This window comes from Peromyscus eremicus, chromosome 16_21 (assembly GCF_949786415.1).
Source record: "Peromyscus eremicus chromosome 16_21, PerEre_H2_v1, whole genome shotgun sequence".
Classification (NCBI taxonomy): Eukaryota; Metazoa; Chordata; class Mammalia; order Rodentia; family Cricetidae; genus Peromyscus; species Peromyscus eremicus.
Window position 1 is genome coordinate 48,186,540 of NC_081432.1, and position 25,436 is coordinate 48,211,975.

The 25,436-nt window shown below is 37.5% G+C and overlaps 1 protein-coding gene across 1 annotated transcript in view; it reads left to right on the plus strand.

The window, feature by feature from the left end:
• The window catches only part of Col19a1 (collagen type XIX alpha 1 chain), a 300,361-nt gene that overhangs the window by 142,828 nt on the left and 132,097 nt on the right, over positions 1 to 25,436 (plus strand). The window contains exon 11 of the mRNA XM_059281419.1: positions 13,509 to 13,562. Coding sequence (XP_059137402.1) covers positions 13,509 to 13,562 — 54 coding nt within the window. The remainder of the gene's footprint in view (positions 1 to 13,508; positions 13,563 to 25,436) is intronic.

The window sequence follows — 25,436 nt, forward strand, 5'->3', positions numbered from 1 at the left end:
TCCTTCCTCTGCACTGGGTAGTTCATGGCTTACAAGAGGGCACATGAAAGCATATTCTGGGATGTAGGATGGAAGCACGTGGTCTTTAGTAACACTCTTATCATAGGAGGACCACTTTCCAGGCTACTACTACCCTGGGTTGGTTAAACAGCCTTTTGTTTGTTATAGAAAGTCAAACACTGATTCTCTCATTATCTTTATTTAATCACTCCTCATCTTTACTACCACCCTGGTCCGCTCTGGGAAATGGCTTCCTCTGGCATGAAGGAGGAGGGCCAGTAGAAAGAATATGAAAGGGAATCATACTTCAAATTTTTCATTAACACTTTTTAACGTCTCTCATACAGCACGAAAGACTTTTCTGTGTTTCATACGGTTTTCATAACCATAATCAGTTGCAACTCACTCATCCTGGTAGCATTGTCATCTGCAGTAAGTATGGAGGTGTTTCACGTGGGGTGAATGTCTCAGCACTAATTTCATTTTAATTCTGAAATTTCAGAGAGTTTCATGCAGCCCAATCACTTATTCTGCAAAGCTCTAATTAATAAGAGTTGCTAATGATGTTAAATTAATCTTCTACCACAGCGCCAATTCTTTAGAAGATATTTTAAAGCAGCATATGTCTGAATTATTATTTATGACAATCTTCATGTAGCCAATGATGTATGAAAAAGCTAGCCCCAAACTCTAGATAATTATCCTAATTAGATAATTAAAAATGGAACCCGTCACTAAGCATGGTGTCACACACTCACAATTATGGCACACAGGAGATGGAGGCAGAAGGGTTGTGAGTTCAAGGCCAGCTTTGTACATAGAAAGACCACGTCTCAAGGAAACAAACACACAACAAAGGGGAAAACATTGAAGCTGCCGTGTGCCCCTCATGTACGTCATCAAAGCAGATGATACAAGTGGGTTGGACAGATTACAGACTACTAGTTTTGTCAACCGAGCACTGAGTTAACTGCATCCAAACCATTTCATTCATTAGATTAGAGTCAAAATAAATAAATCTAAATAAAATGTATGTAAGCCAGGGTCAGAGAGGATGTTCAGCGGTCAAGCGCACTTGAGGCTCTTCTGCAAAACCCAAGTTCATTTTCCGGCACCTACACCATCCATGTCTGGTGACTCACACCACCTGTAAATCTAGGTAGAACTGACACCCTTTTGGCCTTCCAGGCACCTGTGCATATATGCACATATGCATGCGCACACACACACACACACACACACACACACACACACACACACGCGCGCACATAAAAAATAAAGAAATAAATCATTTTTAAAAGTTTGTACAGTCAAGAATAACTCAAAGGTGAAATCACCACCATATCAACATGTTTGTAATAAATAAATGAGGGTAAATTTAAAAGTCATTATCAATGCAAAACCGTTTGGTATTTTAAATGATATGAGCATTCTTTCATTTATTTATTTGTGTGATATAGATGTGTTGGCCTGCGGCATGAGTATGTGTGTGCATGCAGGTACATGAATGTATAGGTGTGTGTGGAGCCCAGGTATCAACCTTAGGTGTCATTCCTCAGGAGCCATCCAACTAGTGTTTTGGATCAGGGCCTCTCACGGGGCTATGTTGGCTGGCCTGGGAGTTCCAGGGATGCTATGATCTCCATCTTCCCAGCACTGAGAGTCTAATATTCTAAATTGGATAAATGAGATAATTATTTGCTTGAGACAGGGTCTTGCTGTGTTCAAATATGGCTTTGGACTCACAGTCTTTCTGCCTCCAACTCCTGTGTGCCATCATTATGGATGTGTGCCACCATGCCTGGTGACAGATTCTATTTTAATTAATCTAATTGGGATAGTTCTAAATACAGGCATCAAGGCCTGGTCTTTATGTGGGGGCTGGAGATATAATTCCTGCCCTCGTGATTCCAAAGCAAGTATTATACTAACTGGGCCATTGCCCCAGCTATACACACAGGCACTTTAAATAACTTTATGGATTCTGCTTCTTACTAATTAAGAATTTGCATAGATACTTCAATTTTCTGTGTTATTCTATTTTTCAAGAGTAAATACTTTAAAAAATAAATCCTCATCGTCATGAGACAAGTTAAAGAATACAGACTATACTTCTTCCTGTAATGAAGGGCAAGCTTCTCCAAGTGCAAATCTTGTGTCTGCCTTCACCCTCGACCCCATAAGAAGTAAAAACTAGCTTGGATTATTTGGCATTAACTGGGATTTGTGGATGAATAGTGTAATTATCTAAGTTGGATTTTCTGTATCTGCGTCAATCGATGTTCTCACTGCTGCCTACTACAGAAATACTGTGAGTCATGTAAGAAATTAGAATCTTAATAGTCATCCATCCATTCACACCTACCAGACCCAGGGTGCAGTGTGAGATAATGTGGCCACAGGAAGGAAGTTGAAGGTGTCTATGCAACATCCAAGTAGAAAGTGCTACAGTAAGAGCACTAAGCATGGTGTCACACACTCATAATTATGGCACACAGGAGATGGAGGCAGAAGGGTTGTGAGTTCAAGGCCAGCTTTGTACATAGAAAGACCACGCTTCAAGGAAACAAACACACAACAAAGGGGAAAACATTGAAGCTGCCGTGTTGGAGGGATGTTTATGGGGAATATAATGTCTCCCTTTCCAAATTCAAAGACACACTTGATCTTTTAACATATACTATGAAAATGCAAATATAGCATCAAAGACTAGCCATTTCAGAATCTATAACTTAAGAGAATGTGTTTTCTGAATTCACCCAACATAGGCTGAGGTTACTTTCAAATTGTACCTCTGAAACCATGGGAATGATTAACAATCATGTGTCTGGTGTCTCAAACTTCTGGGGCTTTTAGATTGAATTGCTAGGATTTGAAAGCACTGTACTTGACTGCTGGTAGGAATCAGTTGTCCATCCAATTAGAAAACTTAATTACAGAAGCCGATAATCAAATCATTACTGCATATGCTAATATTTCAGAAGTCACAGATTAAAAAAAAACTATCTCAAGTTCATGTTACTGGGAAGGTTTATAAAGACCTTTTAAATTTGTGGAAGGAGTCGTACTGTTCTTCATTTTAAAGACATCCATTTACAAGTATGCACTGAAAACTTCATATCATAAAACCATAGACTTTTGATATAAACATAGACTTAATTTTCTTAACACATATCCTAAGGAAATTGTGTATGTCATTCTAATTCTTAAATATAATATAAACTAATTATTCCTTTAAATTGTTCATGTACATTTTTATTTTACTTTTCATAACTACTATGAAAACATTTTCTATGATTGGACCATGTATCATGTATATTTTTATGTAGTCACTTTGTCTTGAATAAAAGAGATTTCCTATCAAAAAACCCACTAATTTTCAAAAGAACCAACTATACCTATAAGAAATAATTTATTCTGATATATATAATTAAGGAAAATTTGTTGTTTTCATACTAATGATAAGAATTTTTTACATTGACAGATAAACTGTTCCCACCTTTAATACTGTGCATTCTACTTGGAAAAAAAAAAACCTAGTAGCATTTTAAACTTATGCAGATACATTTAATCTTATGTTTCAAGCCTATGAAGTGTTTTATAAAGCAATAAACATAACACTTAAAGTATGCTTATTCAGGTAACATTTTAGTCAAAATGGCTATTAGGTGTTGCATGTACTTCAGCACTTCTGACAAGGGGGTGCAGGTAACACAAAGAAAATGCTTTGATTTAATTCAGCTCCTTTCTTTGAGAAGTTATAAACATATCTTGCCTCTTTTCACAAGTGGAAATATGTTCAAATGCAATTAATGTATCCTATTAACTTTACTAAACATCTGCTATATTTGCCAAACATTTCAAAATGCTGTTCTGAACCACTTAATGCTAAGTAATTTCTCAGCTAAATATTTACACCAGCTTCTATAATGATAAGCCCTAGTGTGTCTTAAATAATCAGCCAACTGTCCAGAGAGAACTATGTGAAATGTAACACATTGTAATAGCTACTCTCTGGAACTTGAAATGTGTTAGCTGGCTAAGACCACGTTTTACATATTCCTGATTCTAGCCAAAAGATGTATCAGTCTTATGAATTCCATTCTTTGTCAAGATTTTTAACATCCAGAACTCCACTGACTAACAATGAATGCCTATATAGATGCTTCTCTCATAAAAATGAATACAATCTCGGGTTTCTCTTTCACAAAAGTAAATCTGTACATCTGTAACATTTTAGAAATAACCTTATTTCTGGTATTTTGATAGCAGACCAAATAAATGAAAGGAGTGGATTAAAGAGATAGGCACTCATTACCTAGTTAAATGAATAAGAATATATAGAAAGCATATAAGTGCATCATGTGTCCAAACATTTAATAATACAAAACTCTAGAAGATCTTCACAATAGCATGAGGAAGTGACCAAAGATTTTACTACGTTTAATACATGAGATGAAATTCAGTCAATGTGTGATTAGTAAATGAACCGTAAGGCAGACTTCAAATTATCAACACAATGGTAATTTCAGAATGAGGAAGATAAATGAGAGGTAAATTTCTCAATCTATTAAGGAAATATGACTGTAAATCCATACGCACTGAACACTGATGTATCCATGCTGCCTAAAACAAATGCTGATGGACACAAAAGGGCAGACAGTTCCGTACACGATAATATTGAGTGATTTCAATACCGACTTCCATCAATAGTTATCAAAACAAATGGCAGCAACGGATCTTCAGAGTGAAACTATATTACAGATCAAATGAACTTCATAAACATTAATGGAATGGTCTGTCCAACAGCTGCAGAATACACATTCATCTAAACAGCCCGTGGAACTTTCTCCAAAACGGACCACATTTTAGACCATAAAACAAGCCTTAACAAATATAAAAGTATGGCAAAAATAATTCTTCTTTATCAGGTGCTGTGGGATGTTCTGTCTGTAATGGAATAAAATGAGAAATCAATAGAAAGAGAAAAATTTAGAAACTGTACAAACACATGGAGATTAAGCAGGTACTTTTAAAGGATTGGTGAGACATTTGGGGTAATTTTTTAATTTCTAGAATAAATGAAAAAGTTTGGGGAAAATTGATTTACAGAATATTTAGGAAACAACAAAGACAGTTCTAAAAATACATAGCTGTGGGTGCTTCCATTAAAAAATTCATAGAGATTTCACATAAATCAATTTAAAACGTTACACTGTGATGTTTCAGGAAAGCAAGAACAAGCCAAACCCATTATTTGTGACAAGAAGGGTTAGAGATCAGGTTGCCACTTAATGAAAAGCCTCAGAATATTGCAGAGAAATAATGAAGCAGAATTATTTCTTTGAAAAGACAAGCAAAATCGAAAAACCTTTAACTAAATTAACCAAAGAAAGGAAAAGACACAAATTAAAATTGAGTCCAAAAGGGAATCACTGGGGCTAGAATGATGGCTCAGAGTTTTCAAGGGCTTCTGCTCTCGTGGAGGGCCGGAGTTTGTTTCCTTTGTTGGGTGGTTCACAACCACCTTTATCTCTGACTCCATGTTGATCCCTCTGGCCTTCCTGGGCACCTGAGCACGTGTGCAAATACCCACATGGAGACATGTACGTATACATATAATTGAATAAAATAAATGTTTTTTCAAAGATGTTAAGAACAAATACCACTGAAGTAAAATGGGAAAACCAGAAGAAATGGATAAATTCCTGCACTGACTGGCCTACCAGAATTCAGTTGAGAGAATATAAACAAATAACAGGAAATGTGATTGGAGTATTATTAAAAAGTCTCTAAATAAAGAAAAAGAATAAGATTGGATAGAATTGAACTCTACTAGGTCTTTAAAGAAGAACTAATAACACTGCTAATAATCTCAAATTATTTAATGAAACTGAAAGGGAAGAAACATCACCAAGCTTATTTTATAAAGTCGGTAATAATCCTAAAACAGCTCCAAGATCAGGTTACAAAAATAAAATCCTATAGGCCAATTTTCTTCATGAACATAGATGTGGAGGATTATTCATAGCATGCAAATAAATGTAACATAACATAAATAGATGAAGGAAAAATCATGATTTCAATAGATTTGCAAAACAGTCCAATATTCCAAATAATGATAAAATCCCTGAATAAGCAGAAAGGTTGGGAGCAGCATACTCCAAAATAATACAGGATGTACCTGACATATCTGTAACCAGTGTTATCAATGTTATATTGAATGAGGAGGAAAAAAACCTGAAAACATTTCCTCTAAAATCAGAAATGAGGTATGAGCATCTACTCTTTACACTATTATTAGATATAGTGTTTGATTCCTGAGCTATTGCAGTATGGCAGGAAAAAAAATAAAAGAGATGTAAATATAAAAATAAGTCAAATTGCTTCTATTTACAGACATTGTGATCCTATTTTTAAATATTCTAAAGAATTCATTAGAAAACTCTGAAACTGCATAAACACTTTTAACAAACAATGCAAATTCAGCTTGCAAAAATCATTAGCTTTTCTATGAACTGTAGCAAACAAGTTCAGAAAGAAATGAACTGGAGATAGAAACTGAGGAAGATATCAAAAGATGTAAAGATTTCCCAGGTTCACAAACCAGCAGAAACAATATTGTGAATATGGCTGTATTACTGAAAGCTGTTTACAGATTCAATACAATCACCACCAAAATTCCAATGACATTATTCACAAAAATAGAAATTAATCCTAAGATTAGTATAGAAATATAAAAGACCCAAAGAGCCAAAGTCATCCTGCACAAAAAGAGCAGTTCTGGAGGTATCACATTACCTGATCTCCAATTATTACTATACTAAGAGCCACAGTAACAACGGCAATACGGTACTGACTGGCTCAGAAACAGATATGCAAATCAACTGATTATAGCAGAGGACACAGAAATAAATCCACATAGCTATCACCATATGACTCTTAACAAAAGTGCCAAAGACATGTACTAGATAAAAGTCAATGTCTTCTACAAATGTTGGTGAGAAAATTAGATATGCACATAGAGGTTGAAACCAGACCTCTATTTCTTACCTTGTACAAAATCTATTCAAGGATCAAAGATCTGAATCTTGGAAACACCTGGAGAGAAACACGCTCAGATGTTGGCATAGGCAAAAAACTTTCTGAATAGGACTCTTCCAACTAATAAATGAAATTGTGTTAATTGCAAAGTATCAGCATGGCAAATAAAAAATACCAGCAGAGTGAAGAAATAAGCAAAAGAAAAGCAAAGAAATCTTGCCATCTAGTCATCTGACAGAGAGTTAACAACCAGAGTAAAGATCTCAAAAACCAATACTAAAAAAGCAGATAGTCCAGTCAATAAATTACCAAATTAACTGGACACATTTCCAAAATAACAACAAATGATTAATAAACACATAGAAAGTCTTTAGGCACAAAAGAAATGAAAACAAAAACTACATTGATATTGCATCTCACCCCAGTTACAATTTAATCCAAGTACACAGGAGGCAGAGACAGGTGGAGTTCTGTGAGTTGGAGGTCAGCCTGGTCTGTGTAGCAAATTTCAAGACAGCCAGGGCTAGATAAAAAGAGTCTGTCTCAAAAAACTGATGGAGACAGGGAGGAATGATAAATGCTTATTATACTGTTGGCTGTAATGTAAATGGGTAGGGTCACTATAATGAAGACTTCTACAAGAGGAAATAAAATTCCAATATGATATCCACATATAGGCATGTATTCAAAGGCTTCTTTGTCAGTATACAACAGAGAAACCTGCATACCCATGTTTGTTGATGTATATTGACAGCAGCTGAGTTACAAAATCAGTCCAATGTTCAACAAGAGGTGCATAGATAAAGGAACTGTGGTACCCAGTGGAGTTTTAGAAGCCACATAGAAGAGAGAAATTACATGGATGGCACAGCATATCATCATGTTAACTGAACTAAGCCAATCTCAAAAAGACAAATGTCATTGGGTTCATGAGAAGATGCAGTCAGTAAAGGCACGTGCTGCACAAGCCTGACAGCCCACATGAATCTGGAAGGAAAAAAAAATTACTCCACAGAGTTGTACTCTGACCTCCACACACGTGCCAGGCCACACACTTCATTCACATGCAGTAATAATTATTATTATCTGTAATTTTATTTTATATATGCATACAATGTATTTGAATCAAGTCAGCCCTCCATTCCCTTCCACCCACTTTCCACTCTACTTACTCCATCTCTCCATCCATGTGTTCCCTTTGAAAAACCCACCGAGTCCACTTAATGCTGTCGGTATGTGCATGGTACAGTGTAGGGCCATTTACTGGAACATAGGTAGTCTCTCGGGGGCTGCATTCTTAGACAAAAATCAAAACATCAAAAACCTGACTTTCCCTCTCCCAGCAGCCGCAGACTGTCAATAGCTCCTCAGCTAGGGATGAACTTCCTGGTCACCTTCCCCCTCCATGCTGGGATTTTGTATGGTTCTATCTTGTGCATGTCTTGTGCATGCAGTAACAACTGCTGAGTCATGTGCAAGTGTCCTGTTGTCTCCCAGATCCCATTTCACTGCAATCATCCACCTCCTTGGGCTCTCAAATTTCCAGCTCCTTTGTTGTGATGATCAATAGTTGAGCCTTGGGAGGCGCAGGAGAGGGTGTGATACTGATGTCCCATTCAGGCTGGGGCATCCCACATTTGTGATTTTCTGCATTGACCCATTTTGAGTCTCTGTGTTGATCACTGTAATTACAAAAAAGAAGCTTCTCTGATGAGAGTTCAGAGATGCACTCATCTATGTGCATAATGTCTTTAGGAGTTGGTTCAATACCGTGACTCATTTTCAGAGTCCCTTTTATGGGGCAGGGCTTAAATTCAGGTAAAAATAAAAGAGGTTAGTTATTCCCAAAATAATATCCATGCCACTTTTACACCAGAGAGCCTATCTTGCCTAGCTGGCCATTATTGTAGCTCACAGAGTTTATTTCTGGGTACGATTGGTGATTATTTCTCCTGTAGTAGGGCACATAATACTTCCAGCATTGTGAAAGCTAGCCAGTGGGCATGAAGCTTCCAGGTCAGGACCAGTTTGATTCCTCCATGTTCTAAGACTCAAGCATATAGAGTCTTCAGCAATAGGGTCTTATCATCAAATTTTGGAGGATAACCTAAATTAAAGTATCACATGATTTCTTTCACTTGTAGAATTCAGGAATAAAGAAAGACTTAAAAGTAAAAGGATGATATTTAGGAATATCAAAAGGGGGGATGAAAGGGGAAAAGTTAGTTCTCTAATGCACTTTTGAAATCTAAGTCATGAAAATAATAATAATTATATGTATAGTGAGTTGTATTCCCAATATCATCACCAAGCATTGCTTTATATCAATGTTTTCTTCTTTGTGATTTGACCTACTGTGCATTTATTGAGTAGATTCTGTAAGGGAGGTGGAAGTAGAATATATAATAGATTCTATCCTCCAGAACTCATAATCAAAGGAAGGTTAAGTACAGTAAATATAGAATGTCATTTACAAACCCAAGTAAGACAGAATAATAGAGTGGTTCCAAATCAAGTGCCGAGTTCTCACATTTAATTCAGGCAACCCACTGCTTAAGCAGATCTCTAATTTTCATAGTAAGTGATGAATGAATTTATTATTTGACCTTACTAAGTAGAAAGAACATAGGCTTGCATAACTGTAAATAATAAAATATCCCCAAATTATAACTTCTCAGTTTGGAAAAATGTTATGTGTGTGTAATTAATGGATCTGTTTTACTTCTGTCAATATTAAAATTAGTTTTCTTTGTAAATGTCAGCTAACATTCAGTACTGCAGTATAAAGTGTTCTGGAGCTGGCTCAATGGCAGGGCATTTACACATAGGAACCTGAGTCCTGAGGCTGATAGCCAGCCAGCACACCAGGAGCAAAATTTCTGAACGTTGGGGCAGCATGGCTAAGATTAAATATAAGATGCCATGGATGATTTTAATAGGAAGTTATTTGTTAAAGATTACATAGAATTTTCGAAGCTTTCATCAGTCTGTTGTTTGGCTCCTGCACTTAGCAGAAGTGAAGTGGGAACAAAGTTTGTGGCTGTGAGGCACAAGAGTCTCGTATTTCTTAATATGCTGAACTCTTTCCAAACAAAATGTACTATTTTGCATTGTACAGACTTCGCAATATAATTTTCAGGACTTGTAAAGGGAATAGAATTTTAATTATATTTCCAAGAATTAAGCATACTCCTTTGATGAAAGTTGATGTGTGTGTGTGTGTGTGTGTGTGTGTGTGTTTTAGAAACTCGTGTTTTTAAAAAAACATTGATGGAGTTGTCAGCATTTGGATGAGTATCAAAAATGTTGTGTATATGTTAGTTTGACTATTCATGAAATATAGTAGTTTTCCTGAGGGCAAAAGGGAAGAGTTTAATCTGGAGCCAAGATTGTGTCAGTCTTGTATAAAATGGTGCATCTCTGTAATTATGCTGTAATTAATATTGGTATATTTTAATTTATTTCAACATTTGGTTTATTCGCAAACATTAGGAATTTGTTTTCATCTTGGAGTTAGCCTAATGAGCCAACTTTCCTTGCTTATACATCATTTTGTAAGTGGTTTTATAATTACAAATAAAATTGATCAGTTTCTTAATCTCCAAGTTTTATTCCTGCCTAAGTTAGTAAAATGCTGGCTCGCCATGCTTTTGTACAATTATTTTCCCCCAAAATCAGATAAAATAATGACAGTGATAAATGTATAGCTTTTATTCATCAGCTGTGGTGAAGATGCCAAGGATTTGTGAATTCGCAACAAGCAGAAGTTTTATACTAATGTTCAAAAATCTGTTACAATAATTTATACTGAATTTTGTTATTTTTAATCAAATTACAGCTATATGAATAAAAATTTAAGATACATTGATCAAATTTTTCTTAAAAATAAATGTCCAGATGGTAAAGCCATGTATGTAGGCATATGTCATCACTGTGGTTGGAATTTGGGCCAGGTGTTTTCAGATATGAACCAATAGGCCTCTTATCCACAGAGCTGAAATAAAGGCTCACACAATTATAGGGTAGCAAGGGGACATTATTCAAAGCAAAGTTATAATATGGATCATAAAGAAATGTGCTGTCAAGCGTGGCGGCAGGCCACATGAGTAAAGGTACTTAATGCCCCTGATGATTTGTTGGGTAGGGATTTACAATGGAAATAGCACAGGCGGTTCTCTATTTTGATTGGCAGGCTTAGATTCTGTAAACGTATGCATCAGCAGTTACTTATAGACATAGATGGTAAACAGAGGATTCTTATTATAAGTGCACTCAGAGGACGCCCTTTGCTTTACGGCTCGTGCACCACAGTGTACTTGAGACTGTATCCTCTCCCACCGTGTACTCAGGCATAACTAGAATATGAATGAATATGGAATGAATATGAATGAATATGAGGTACCACATTTCCTTTATCTATGCAGCTCTCTGTGTCTAATGGTTATTAAGGGGAGGAAGATATATTCTATTGTTTAGAGCGGGGTGCAGGGTGTGCCTGTAGCTCAGTTCAGGTGGAGATCTTCCATTGTGGGGGAGAGGGTTGAGTGTAGGTAGGGCCTGTGGGTAAGGGCCTCAGGCTTCTAGGTGAGTTATTACAAGAGGGGTATGCACACAGCCCAAACCAAGTGGAGCCCCTAATTGCCAAGCTATTACTGTGCTTGCCTGTCTTACATCCTTTTTCTTTAAAAAAAAAATAGTTTCTATAGAAAATAGAAATGACTACATTCATAATAAGTAGTTATGGGTCATCACAAAAATGCCCAGTGTTTACTTAAAGGTAGTCATGACTTTTAAAGAAAAAAAATTATGTTATAAAAATGAACTCCAGCAGTGCAGCTCAGTGGAAGAGCATATGCTTGGCATGCAAGGGGCTCTGAATTCAATTCAGAAACAGCAACAAAGAATCCCAAGCCTCTGTTCTTCTAGATAGAGTGCTTTTAGGTTTAATTAAATTACTTGTTTATCTCAAATCATTTTGTGTACTTAATATATAAGAAGTTAATCATAAATATTTAAAAACCTGTGTCTTCATCCATTTTTTTTTTACTATGGGGTATTGATTCTCCCATGATATTTGTTCTTCTATAGCCAGTAATATTCCCATACCATGTTAAATAAGATAGACTCCACCTATCATAGCTCAGAGCCTGGCCAAAGGGACAAATCATTACATGAACATCATTTAAATGAATTGTAGTGTGGTTTGAAAAAAAAAAAAACTTTAAACCGTAATAAGCAACAGGCAAGTCAGGAGAGACATAGGGAGGTGAAGCTGGGTTTTCTGAGGTCCAGCTTGGTGGTGACAGGATCATCAGGAGGGTTTGCAGACAGGCAGATCATCTGACAGCAATGGGAATGGAGAGAAATGGATTCAAATATAAAAAACTGAGCAGGCTTGGTAATTATATGTGAGGAATGAGTGTGAGAGAGGAGAGGGTGGGGTGTGAGCTTGATTTCTAGATTGAGCAACAAGACTGTTTAGGTCCTCATGTGGGGAATGCCAAAGAGGAGTTAGGGAGGGTTGTACATCCAGTGTTCGATATGCCAAATTCCAGATGTCTGTGGGATATCCAAGTGGGTGTGTCACACGGGCTTTTGGCTGTTAGATCTGCATATAGATAAACTAAGGCTATGGATCTAGGAATCATCACTGTAAAGCATCTGAAGCCACAAGTAGAGGAGATCATGAAGAGAAGGCAAACTCTGAAGATGAGTGTAAAATTCCACATTAAGCCCATTTGAAGGTTCAAAGGGGAAGAAAGAAGCATTAGGAAAGACCAGGAATAACCAATACTAATTGCCGAAGATGAAGAATAGCAATATAGTCTGAGTTTTCGGGGTCAGCAGGAAATCTTGTAATAACGAATACTGTAAAATTCAAGAGACTTGACTTTCAAATTAACAGCACCTGGGATTTCCTCAACATTTTTTTATAATCTGAAAAATAATGACTTTCCTTCATCATTTGATGAAAATAAGAGAAATCATTTAATAATATGTAAGATACTAAAAGGTGCGTGTTATAAATAGACATATCTAAAGCCAGTGACATAATCATGTGTTTTCTAAAAAGATACAAAGCTACTCTCAACAAAATTGTAGTTTTGCTTATAAAGTTTAAGTATGTAAAAGGTACTTTTTCTGCTTGCAAATATTGTTAGTATCCATATGTGATAGTTTGGCAATATTGGGGTTTCAATAATGAGAAGACTTTTTTAATCTCTTGCTTGATTCAGAACTTCCATTTACTCTTTTCTGGAATCAGGTCCAAAAATAAGCCGAACAATGAAGAGCCATTTATCATTATTAATATATTATTAGACTGATAGACTGACTTTGGAGGAGCTCAAATGACTTAAATTTGTTTGGTCTCATCCCTGAAATGAGTATCAGTTATCACTACATTCTTTCATGGCAGACGCACTGGAACTAGAGTGTTAACATGTGTTCCGTTTCCCTCACAGGGCTCCATAGGGATACAAGGCCCCCAAGGTCCACCTGGAAAAGAAGGTCAGAGGGTAAGTAAATGAGGAACAGCTGGGAGAGTTTGCTAACTAAGACGATAATTATTTTTGAGCACTAATGAAATAAAATAAAAATATAGCAAACAGGTGCATGAAGGGTATCAACTACCAAAGACAGACTGTAAGATGAGATATTTTGACAGAAGGTTAACATCAGAAAAGTCTACATATTTCAAAATTGGCAGCAAAAATGTACAGATGATTATTTGTACAAAATCAATTAGCCCTAATTTGGTCTAGAGTACTTAGCCTTAGTTTTCATCCTTGAGTTAAGTTAATGAGTATTTTGGTAGAAGTCCATCCTAGTCACACATTCTCTAAAAACTGTGGATATTAGCTATGCTCTTGACCTAAATTAACTAATTGACGTTAGTGACTCTTTGTAACTCTCATTTAATTACTATTTATTGATTCTAACCAAGATGAAATGGGCAATAAATGAATATTAGTTGTAATTGGAAATACCACAATAACTCTATCCCTGGCCAGAGCGGCATCTCTGTGTCTCCAGCAAAGTGAATCCCTGAAGGATTCTGGCAACTGGTCCACTTCGCTGGGACTCTTGACACACCATCCATGGGTCATATTACCATTTCCTGTTGATTCTGGAGGCTCGCATGTTTTTACATGCTTTCTCATATGCTTACTTATCAAGTCTTTGTGCTACATGAAGCAGGCTTTATCAGTGCTCCAGCAGTGTGGATGAGGGTTCTGTGACACAGTTTTAAATGAATTGACTTTGGATCCTGAAGTAGAGGTCATGTTTTCTCTCATTGTCCGGGTATATTTTAAATCATTCTCATTCGTTCATATGAATCTCATTTCTAACCTCTGTGAAATAATCAAATCCTTCAAATATATCAGTGTACTTCAAATATCTGAAGACCAATTTATTAAGGTCTGCCTTTTGTGGGTTGATAAAGAAGCAATTCTCTTGATATTATTTCCCCTCTATTTTATGTATTGCTGAGCCCACGGCAGGCTAGTAGTTTGTCCCAGGAAACACTAACTGACCACCTGCAGGTATCAAGAACGGGACTAGAAATATACACTCTTATTAGGTTGCAGTGCAGTATGTCAGGTAAGCCCCATACCATGGACAGTCTAAGCTGCTTCGAGTCTGGGATGATGCTTTGGGCTTGCACTGCCTTGTGCTCAGGTAAACACTGCCCTCTTTTGTTTGAATGAAAACATCTGCCCAGTCATGTTCTCCCTGTTGTATAGTTGTTTTCTTATATCGCAGTGTTAGAACAATCCTTGTTATATTTCATCTTCTGGATTTGGACACTTTTTTCCCAGGGATTTTGTTGTTGTTTTAAAGGATAAAAATCACGGTTTCCAGTCAAGCAGCCCCCATCTTTATATTATTGAAATCATTAATAAATTCTAAACAGAAAAGGACCTGCCAACCCAGGCAATACCAGCATAGCCTGCATCTTGTCATGAGCTTGTGACATGCTAATCGAAGTACATGCAAATGAATGTGAATTCTACTTCCTTCACACCCACATTTCTTAATTTGTCTTGTAAGATGATTACGAGAGACTTGTCAGGTGCTAGCTGAAATGAGAAACTATTCAAATGAAGGTTTTGTTTTGGTTTTTTAAATATACTTCAAATTAAAATTGTGCCTTATCAAAGCTTTCATTTCAGCAAAAAGATAGGTCAAAGGATAAATGAACCTGATGTATCTTTCAAATTGCAGAGGCAATTATTTGAACTATATAGCTCAATCACTATTTTAATGCAAATATACCCCACTTATCAATGTGTGTATTCCAGAACATTTCCTATTACTTCCTTTTTATTTTCTGTGAAAAACAGCAGCATCAGGCCGTAGATAATGAAACAGGATTTTACAGTCACTGTTCTGTATAGCTTGTCCCTGTTGCCACTGCTCTCTCAAAAATGCCATGTATTTCAAAGAAGATAAGTAGCACTATCCATAGTAAAAAGTGATTTCTGAATGTGTCCAATAATGTTTCCTCTACCATATGAACTACTTAGACAGGAAGTGAGTTAATGGAAGGCATGCCCTCTTGTAGATTTATGTTTATGTCCCTAAGTGTCAACATTCCTCCTCTTCATGAGAGCCAGGTATCACTCATCCTCAAAACACATTAACTATATGAATGGGTGAGATGTAGACGTGTCTGAATGCATGTGCATACACATACATATACATACACATCACACACATACACAAATGCATAAACATACTTACAAACATGCACGCCCATCTTCAGAAATTAAGACTGATAATTATTCCATTTCATTGAATTTTGACATAGAATACTATAGAAAAATCCATGACTATAAAAAAATATATTGATCCACTGTCAACAAATGTGTAAATTTGATTGCAGGTGTTTGACTCTTGTTAAGATTGTTAAAATGGAATATAAAACATGTGGCAAGACCCCAGGACTTAACTTCTAGGCACAATGTCTTTAAAGAGAAACATTTAATGATATATGAATCATTAACTTCTTAGATTTCCTCTCTATTTAAACATATAACATTATCTCACAATTAAGATGAGTATAAATCACAAGTCTCACATAGAGCCATACTTTGAAAAATGCCAAATATTGCAGAAGCATGTATATATTGCTACAGCTATTTTTATTAAGACACTGTGTGTGTGACATAAAGATATCTATTTATTCAGTGACAACACTACTTTTATGGGTACTTAAATAGAACTTTGTTTGAATTTTAATTAGTTGATTTTATTTGTCTTTTAAGCTGTTAAACATTAGCTTATAAACTATTCATTTAATAAACTATAAAATTAATGTTCTTATACTAAAAACTAATTTTAACTTTAACAATATTCTATAGCAATTTGTATTTTAGATGTATGGGGATGTTTACCCTCACTGATTTTCATCTTTGTTTTATGCCATCAATTTTACCTTAACTTTTTTTGAAATCTTGTAAGTAAAATATTTGATTCACAGTTTTAGTCTTATACACTTTATTAATCAATGCAAATTTTAGAATTTAGCTAATAAATATTGATCTTATGCTATGAGTACAGTGTGTTTGAGAGGAGTGAGGGAGGACAGCCTATGTGGAGGCCTGGAGAGTATTCAGCCCATGATGAGAACAAAGGACAAAGCAGGAAGGTACCCAGGACACAGCAGGACCAAGAAGTCAAAAGGAGAGTGCTTTAATATTTATGGAGAGGGGCTGGAGTGATGGCTGCTTTTCCACAGGACCCAGGTTCAATTCCCAGCACCCACATGACAGCTCACAGTTGTCTGTAACTCCAGTTCCAGGGGACCTGACACCTTCCCACCAATGCACATAAAATAAATTTAAAATAAATTATTTAAAAATTTACAGATAATTCAGTAGGATTAAAACTCACATCAGAGGCTAGAAAGATGCCTCAGTGGTTAATAGTTCTTTCTACTCTTACAGAGGTTCCTTGTTCAGTTCTCAGTACCTACATGGTGTCTCACCATAGCACAACTCTAGGTCCAGGAGTTCGGAGCCCTCTACTGGTCTCTACAGGCTCCTAAACACACATGGTACATATAAAAGTTATATGGATGCATGCACATTCATGCGCGCGCACGCGCACACACACACCCATACACATAGTGTAGCAAAGTCAGCAAGGAGGTGTTTGTTAAGAGAAGCAGGCGGAACCAGTGCCAGTTGAGAAAGGAATTTTAATTGATTAATGGACAAGGCATTAGAAGAGAAAGCGGAAGAGGTGGGGTAAGGAAATGAGAGGGTCATTGTGAGGAAGCAGAAGCAGCAATGAGAACTGAAACCGATTGGAAGCCCAGAGAAGCTTCCTGGGAAGTGACGTAGTTCAGATAGCAGGTCACGTGTTCACAGATGCTAACATGAAATGCCTCAAGAGAACTGACTTTGATAAAGATCCCCCTGAGGTGGCAGATTCCCTGAGGAATTCTTTATAATGGAATCTCTCAAAATATAAAGAGAACAATAATTACTTATTATAACTTTCTACTTTTCTTATACACACACTGAATACATGTCAGAGCAATATCTGTTTAAATGTGAAACTAACATGGATTTTTATAAAAGAAACCATTCCAAGTATGAAAATGAAGATTTATTAGTGAGTCAGCTAGTTACCATGTTAAATGCACTTTGCATGATTAGACAAAGATGACATCTCATTCTTACTCTCTGTTACCAGAATCTAATTTTAATACTAAACAGAAATACTCTTTCAATTTTCTTGTAACTTTCCTCCCTTAGTTACATTCTCAGGTTATCCTGTGTACCTGTGCCTGTCCTCAGGCTTGGAAACCTTTGTCTTAATTGCTTCCTTTGACATTTTGGTGCAGATTTTATTTCCCCTCACAGAGCTAGACCCCAGCCCTATCTGGCATCAGAATTCCTTGCATTCAACAGAGCACAAAGAACTGGAGCTGCTCAGGATCCACCCCATTGCACTTGCCTAGATTTGGTAGCAAAGAAATGAGATCATATTTCCTTCATGAAGCTAGAGCCAGCAAAATTATGGGAAGTGGAGGGTAGCATGTCTGCCTGCTTCTCCTGTCACAAGCAAAACAGTATTTAGTGTAGGGTCACATGGGCTCTAAGTCCAGACTGATGGAATTTAAATCCTGGCTTTGCCTCGAACAGGCTGTGTGGTCACAAGTGAGTTCCTCTGTCTCTCTGCACCTGTTACCTCATTTAGAAAATGTAGAGTATAATACTACCCACGAAGGCCTGCTTAAAAGGGGTACAAGGTGTATGTGCCAGGAATCACCATCATTCTCATCTCCAGCCTGGAGAGTCCGAGATGTTGGGGAAAGGGGAGGCAGGGCACAGTATCTATCAGAACTTGATTAGCGATGCTGTGTAATTGATCAAGAGAAGTCATTTAAGAAAATGACTTTTCACTACTACTTCACCGAACCCACATACATTACTTCACTTTCACTTGAATTCTTGCTTTATCTGATATCTGTGCCCATGTTTTACAGCCCCACGATAAAGACCAGTATTTATGTTAGCTTGATAATAAAACTGGGTATTTCAGTAACCTTTACCAATATGGAACAGATGACTTCCTTCCTCTTGAAGGGGAATACATAAAGATTGATGTCCTCATTGTAGGGAAACCAAGGCCTCGGTCTTTGTTTTATGAGTAAATGGTGCTTATGTATAAATGTGCCAGGATCTTCATGACAAGCGCCTCACTTGCTTCTTGCTTGTTCCTGATCTGGTTTACATGCCGTACCAAAGATAGCATAAGGAACACAAGATGACGCTCTGATAATCACGGCTTTACAGATCCCACTAGGACAAAGGCCATCAAAATCCCTGCTCCGAGGAAACCAACAGATAGTTCAACACTCATTCAAGCAAGTTTTTCCTCGAGCTTGTTTGTTCCTATGGGGCTTAGCCTAAGTTTCATGGGCAACTGTGCCTCTGTGTCAGCAGTTCTCAACCTGTGGGTCTCAACCCCTGTGAGGGGGAGTTGAACGACCCTTTCACAGGGGCCACCTATCAGATATCCTGAATATCCAATATTTACATTACAACCCACGACAGTAGCAAATTTACAGTTATGAAGTAGCAAAGAAATAATTCTCTGGTTGGGGGAGTCATTACAACATGAAGAACTGTATTAAGGGGACGCAACATTAAGAAGTTGAGAACCACTGCCCTACATCCTATCCTTGTGCTTTCCAAGACACAGCATTCTGGCAAGGTAGGTCAGACCTGACAAACTCATTGGCATTGTTTTTACAGCATCATCCTGTCTCATTCTTCAGGCTAGTTTATTTAGAGGCAATAACTTCATACCTATGCAAATCACCTCATACAGCCAGGCCAGTTAAAGAAACCACTAGTTAAGTTAACCTATAGTTTCATATACTTTGGGTTAAATATAAATTGTAATGAATTTGCAATTTCAAGAAGTTATTTTTATTAACTTCTCATATGACAAGAAGGAAGCTGCCAGGCATTTTGGCACATGCCTATAATACCAGCATTTCAGAAAGCTGGAGCAAGTGGATTTCTGTGAAGCTGAGGTCAGCCTGGCCTGCAAAGCAAGTTCCAGGGCCAGCTAAGGATATATACTATATATAGACTTTGTCTAAAAAACAGAAGAAAGAGATAAACTTGTCATCTTTATCTATTAAAACTGATATTGACCTTGAAAATGCACCATGGATATATCCACAGTTCTATATTAACAGTGTGTACTACCAAAAATTATTTAAAAAACTATTTTGACTTTATTCCTACTTTGAACATAAATACAGAAAAGGAAGTCTTTTTACTGTATGTAAATATGCTGTGAACAACATCTTTAAGATTCTGGACTCTACAACCCATGGTTCATGCTCACTGCAAATATCATATACTTGCAAGCACACAGATGGTATATTTTTCCACTATTTTCTGAAAATATTTTCCTCATGAGGATTACCTTGATATTTCATGAGAAATGCCATCTTTAATTCAGTCTAGAATTTATAGATGAATAAATGAGAAGTTAAGCATCCCATGCAGGATTCAGGCAAGAGGTATGTGATTTCGGCAACATTTTGCTTTAGTTTACAAAACTCGATATCAAACTCAATATATAAGAATGACCAAATCGTCACTTATCTCATATTCTATTCTTCAGACTCCATAGCAGTCTTTGGATATTTAGTGTCTCCCAAATCTGAACCAAATAAAAATTGTATCGATGTGGTATGTATGTATGTATGTATGTATGTATGTATGTGTGTGTGTATGTATGTATGTATATCTGCTAAAGCAATAATTTAAGACAGGAAGGCAGAGAAGATGCCCATGTCTGTTAATATCAAATAAATATCTGCAAGGATGCAGTTGTGTATCAGCAGTAAACATCTTCTAGTTTTGCTTCTCACTCTTTGCCTGGTGGGAACTATAAATCCAAGAAACAAGATGTAGGGAGACAACTCCTAGCTCAGTCTAATTGAAGTCAGGCGAAAGGAAACAGCACCAGGCATGGACCGGACTTTGTGAGAAAAGGCCATCCTTTTAGATCCAGTTAAATGTCACGTCTAGTTAATGACAATGTGTCTGTGGTCCACTGTGGTAAAACTCACTCCAATTAGTGGTGCCTGCCATGAACTTAAAGCAAGAAAGACAAAACGCTCTGGAAGGACTGTCAGTGAGGAGGAAAATTATTGTAGCCTATGGTTACAACCCAATCCATATGTAGATAGCCAAGGTGCAATGAGCATTCATTTCAACAAAGGGCCAAGTGGCATGCTTTGTAGTAGAATAAAGTGACTTTGTAAATTATCTCCATTTGGTGATTAGCAAAGGAGAACCATTTCATAGTTTCCAAATGGGAGGCTGACTATGCCTGGTTTGTTTATATGGATCCATGTCAGAGCCGTTCTGTGTCATGGAAGAAGCCCATCATGGAGCCTCATCCACTGTGGCCAATATCCAGAGATGCTGAGGGCTTCAGAAGGACTGGCCTGGGAGAGAGCTGCATTTTCACATTTCCAGAACATCAAACTACCACAGCTTAGAGCAAAACAAACAAACAACAAAAAAAAAAAAAGAAAGAAATGGTCGGATTATTCCTGCCCATCAAATCAAACTAGAGCCATAAAAATCCAACAATGCATTAAAGGAGGTCAGAAGACAAGTTATATTTTTTATCTAAGAAGAAATACTATCTATTTTGTGCCTCCACATTTAAAAAAAAAAGTAGATTTGCATATCCTTAGAATGGAGAATACCGAGAATTTAACTGAAACACTGACCTAAGATCCACTTTAATTTTCATTTTAAGAGCACACATTAGAAGAGAGACAATGGTGCTGCTGATCCTTTCTGGTCTCCATGCAGAGAAGGGTGCACATCCTCTCCACGTGCCCTGCTTATCTGGTCAGCAGTTAATAACCAGAATTGCCTGGTCAGGAGGGGTGGCTGTCAGAGTCATCCTGTTCCAGCTGTGGGATTAGTTCGGTTCATAACTCCAGGCAAACTGCTTCACATTCTAATGTAAATTTATCTGTTTTATCACAACTTAGCTCTCAGGTATATTACAGAAGTAAGCCAGAGGCACTCTGAATGCTCTCTGGTGACAGGTGTGTACTGAAGCATCCTATAAATGCTACCTACTTAGCCATAGAAGCACTTATGGGGGACGGGAAAGAGAAGAAGCAGTTTCTTCAAAGTGGGCGGTGCTAACTCACCCTCCTGCCTCACTGACTTTACTGTGTCTACATCACACCGAACACCTTCCTGTTAACGATTTGCTAACTTTGCCAGGGAAAATGTCGAGTAGAACGTTTTTATCCATTTGAGAGACAGTGAATATCTGTGAGGATGGCTGCCAATGCCGAGAATGAGTGTGGGAACTATAAACAGAATGTTTTAAAGACAAAACATGAGGGACAATGGAACATTTTTTTATGGTCTAATGATTTAAAAGCCGGAAAGTTACGTTTCGAACCTCAGTTTTACAAGGCTCCAGGATCTTTGATAACTGTCAATAACAAGGGAATTTTGAAAGCAAGTTTAATGCTTCATCTTTTTTAATGTGTCATATTAAAATTCTCAAAAGATAGTATCAGTTGCAAAATAAATGTGATGATGCAACAGTTGAAAAAAATGGACATTTCTTTCACATGGGATACATATTACTACTCAGAGTCATTTTTAAAATCTACAGAAAAAACTAATTAATGGCCTTCCTTTTCTCACTGTCCTTTAAAAAAAAAGTCATTTGAATTGTTCTCATTAGAAATTAGGGATACCCATTTGTTATTTTTAATAAGTTTAATACAAAAATATTTATAAATGTTCATATTTATGTGACCATGTTCACCATGGTGGCCTTTATAATAAGTCACTACAGTATGAAGGATACACTGCATAGCTACCATTTATGGTTCCAGAATAGAAACTATGCGCTAGAATACATCCACCTCACTGAGCACTAGCAAACACTGCTATTTGCATTGCTTATATCAGAGATGCTAACAATAAGTCTATAGAATTATGAAAGCATGATTCATTAATATCTAAAGAAACACCTAATACTTGAATGCACACAAAATTCATTATATATATGTATATATATATTCCCATAAATAATAGGCAAATGCTGTACATGCTCAGTCATAATGACATGCGAAGAAAAGCAACCCTTGGAGTGGAGAGATGTCCCAGCCATTAAAGGTTAGGCTCACAACCAAAACATCAAGACAAGCCAAAAAAGTGCAACCGAGTAAGATACCTTTGAGGAAAATGACTGTATCCCTGTGATCATGTCTTCACACTTTCTATTGATGATTTATCTTGTGAAGTGTTCTATATAAAATATTTGCATACTTTTATACATGTATTTAACCATGTTAGTAAGGTTTTTATCCTTAGCATATTTGAGAGTATTCTTTTTTTTTATTTTATAATTTAATTTAATTTTACATATCAGCCACAGATTCCCTTGTTCTCCCCCCTCTGCCCCCCCCCCCGCCTTTCTCCCAGCTCACCCCCCATTCCCATCTCCTCCATGGCAAAGACTCCCCTGAGGATTGAGTTCAACTTGATAGATTCAGACCAGGCAGGTCCAGTCCCCTCCTCCCAGGCTGAGCCAAGTGTCCCTGCATAAGCCCCAGGTTTCAAACAGCCAGCACATGCACTGAGCACAGGACCCGGTCCCACTGCCTGGATGCCTCCCAAACAGATCAAGCTAATCAACTGTCTCACTTATCCAGAGGGCCTAATTCAGTTGGGGGCTCCTCAGCTATTGGTTCATAGTTCATGTGTTTCCATTCGTTTGGCTATTTGTCCCTGTGCTTTTTTCAATCTTGGTCTCAACAATTCTCAATCATACAATCCTTCCTCTTTCTTGCCAAATGGACTCCTGGAGTTCCACCTGGGGCCTAGCCATGGATCTCTGCATCCGCTTCCATCAGTTATTGTATGAGAGTTCTAGCACGACAGTTAGGGTGTTTGGCCATCCTATCACCAGAGTAGGTCAGTTTGGGCTGTCTCTCGACCATTGCCAGTAGTCTATTGTGGAGGTATGTTTGTGGATTTCTGGGGACCTCTCTAGCACTTTGCTTCTTCCTATTCCTGTGGGGTCTTCATTTATCATGGTCTCTTTTTCCTTGTTCTCCCTCTCTGTTCTTGATCCAGCTGGTATCTCCCACTCCCCTAAACTCTCTTTCCCTCAACCCTTGCCCTTCATTACCCCCACACATCCAGTTTGCTCATGTTGATCTCTTCCATTTCTCTGTCGTTGGGGGATCCCTGTATCTTTCTTAGGGTCCCCTTAGTGTACAGAGTTCAGTATTCTTATAAAAGAAATCAAAGTGAACTCTGTACACTAAGGGGGAAAAATCCAAGAACTAGTTAACTGAAAAAAAAAAAATGGAGCCGAAACACTTGAATTCCTATTTTCTGTGACACGCTGTAGAAATTAGCTACCCTGGGGCTCATTAAAAGCAGAGGTAGACGCTGTCCTTATTCAAGTGACTGATTACAGAAACCTGTGAGCAGCTGAAGCAGACAGGAGAGCAAGAAATATGGGACACATGACTTCAAAAAGAGTCTAGAACAGTTTGGTTCCACAAGGCTCTCTGGGGCACATAGACCTGTCCCACATTGGGTAAACAGGTGTGTCTCCTCTCTCTGGGTTGGAATATGGACAATAAGGCTGACTCTGTACTAAGGATGGAACAAGACACAGAAGTCGGTGTCAGCTGTATGGAATGTGATGGCTTCTGAGCAGAAGCAAAGTATAGTGTAGTATAAAAAATTTTGATAATCCTAATATGACGGGGAAGACAGAGGAAGAGGGAACCTATGCATCTTTCATGTTTGGTAGATGATAGAACATAATTTCCTAAGCAAGTGAAATAGCCAGATGCTGTGAACATTGAGGAGAGCAAATGGAGAGAGACACAAAACAAAAGACTTAAGTATCTATGGGTATTCAGGGATGAAAGTAACTAAAATTCATTATATATATATATGCACGAAACTGACATAGAACAAACAAATTTTAAGTTATTTCTGAACTAACCATTTGAAAATAATGATAGTGCCTTTGACGACAGTAGGAAATGATAGAGGATCGTTTTGTTTTGGAGATGAATCCGTTTAAAGTCCACAGCTAAGGCACAGGCAGGAAGAGCACCAGCCCTTAAAACCTAGGTTGAGCAGGGCTAACGAGCTGGCTCCACGGCTAAGAGCACTGGCTACTCTTCCAGAGGACCCAGGTTCAGTTCGCAGCACCGACACTGTGGTTAAAACCATCCGTAACTCCAGTTCAGAAGATGCAATGCCTACCTTTGACCTCTTCTGGGGACAGGTACACCAGTGTGGAACACACAGACTTTCAGGCCTAACACTCATGCACATAAAATAAAAAATAAATAAATCTAAAAGAAAAGGTATTGTAAAAATAAAGATTAATTCATCTGATCCCTCAAGAAGGAAGGACAGAACTGACTATTAGGCAGTCTCCAGAGAAGGCAGGATACTGAAGGTGGATTGCAACGAAAGGACCAAATTCAGAAAGAAAAGTACTGGGGACAGGGTCTTGAACTTGGGGCAACCCCTCCATCTAGAAGTAGATAAGGAGGACGTGGTCTAAGGAAATGCTGCCAATCTTGAGAAAGTCGGAAGATTGTGGACTATCATTTTCAGAAGCTAAGATTTCTCTTTTTCAATTTGCATGTGTGTGTGTGGTATGTGTGTATGCATGTTTTCAGGAGTGGGCACACACGTGTATGGATGTGTGCACATGTGTACACTGGAGGTCGGATGGAAGCTGGAGGTTGATGTCAGGAACCATCCTTGTTTATATAGAGGCAAGGTCTCTCATCAGACCAGAACTCCAAGACATGGCTAGTT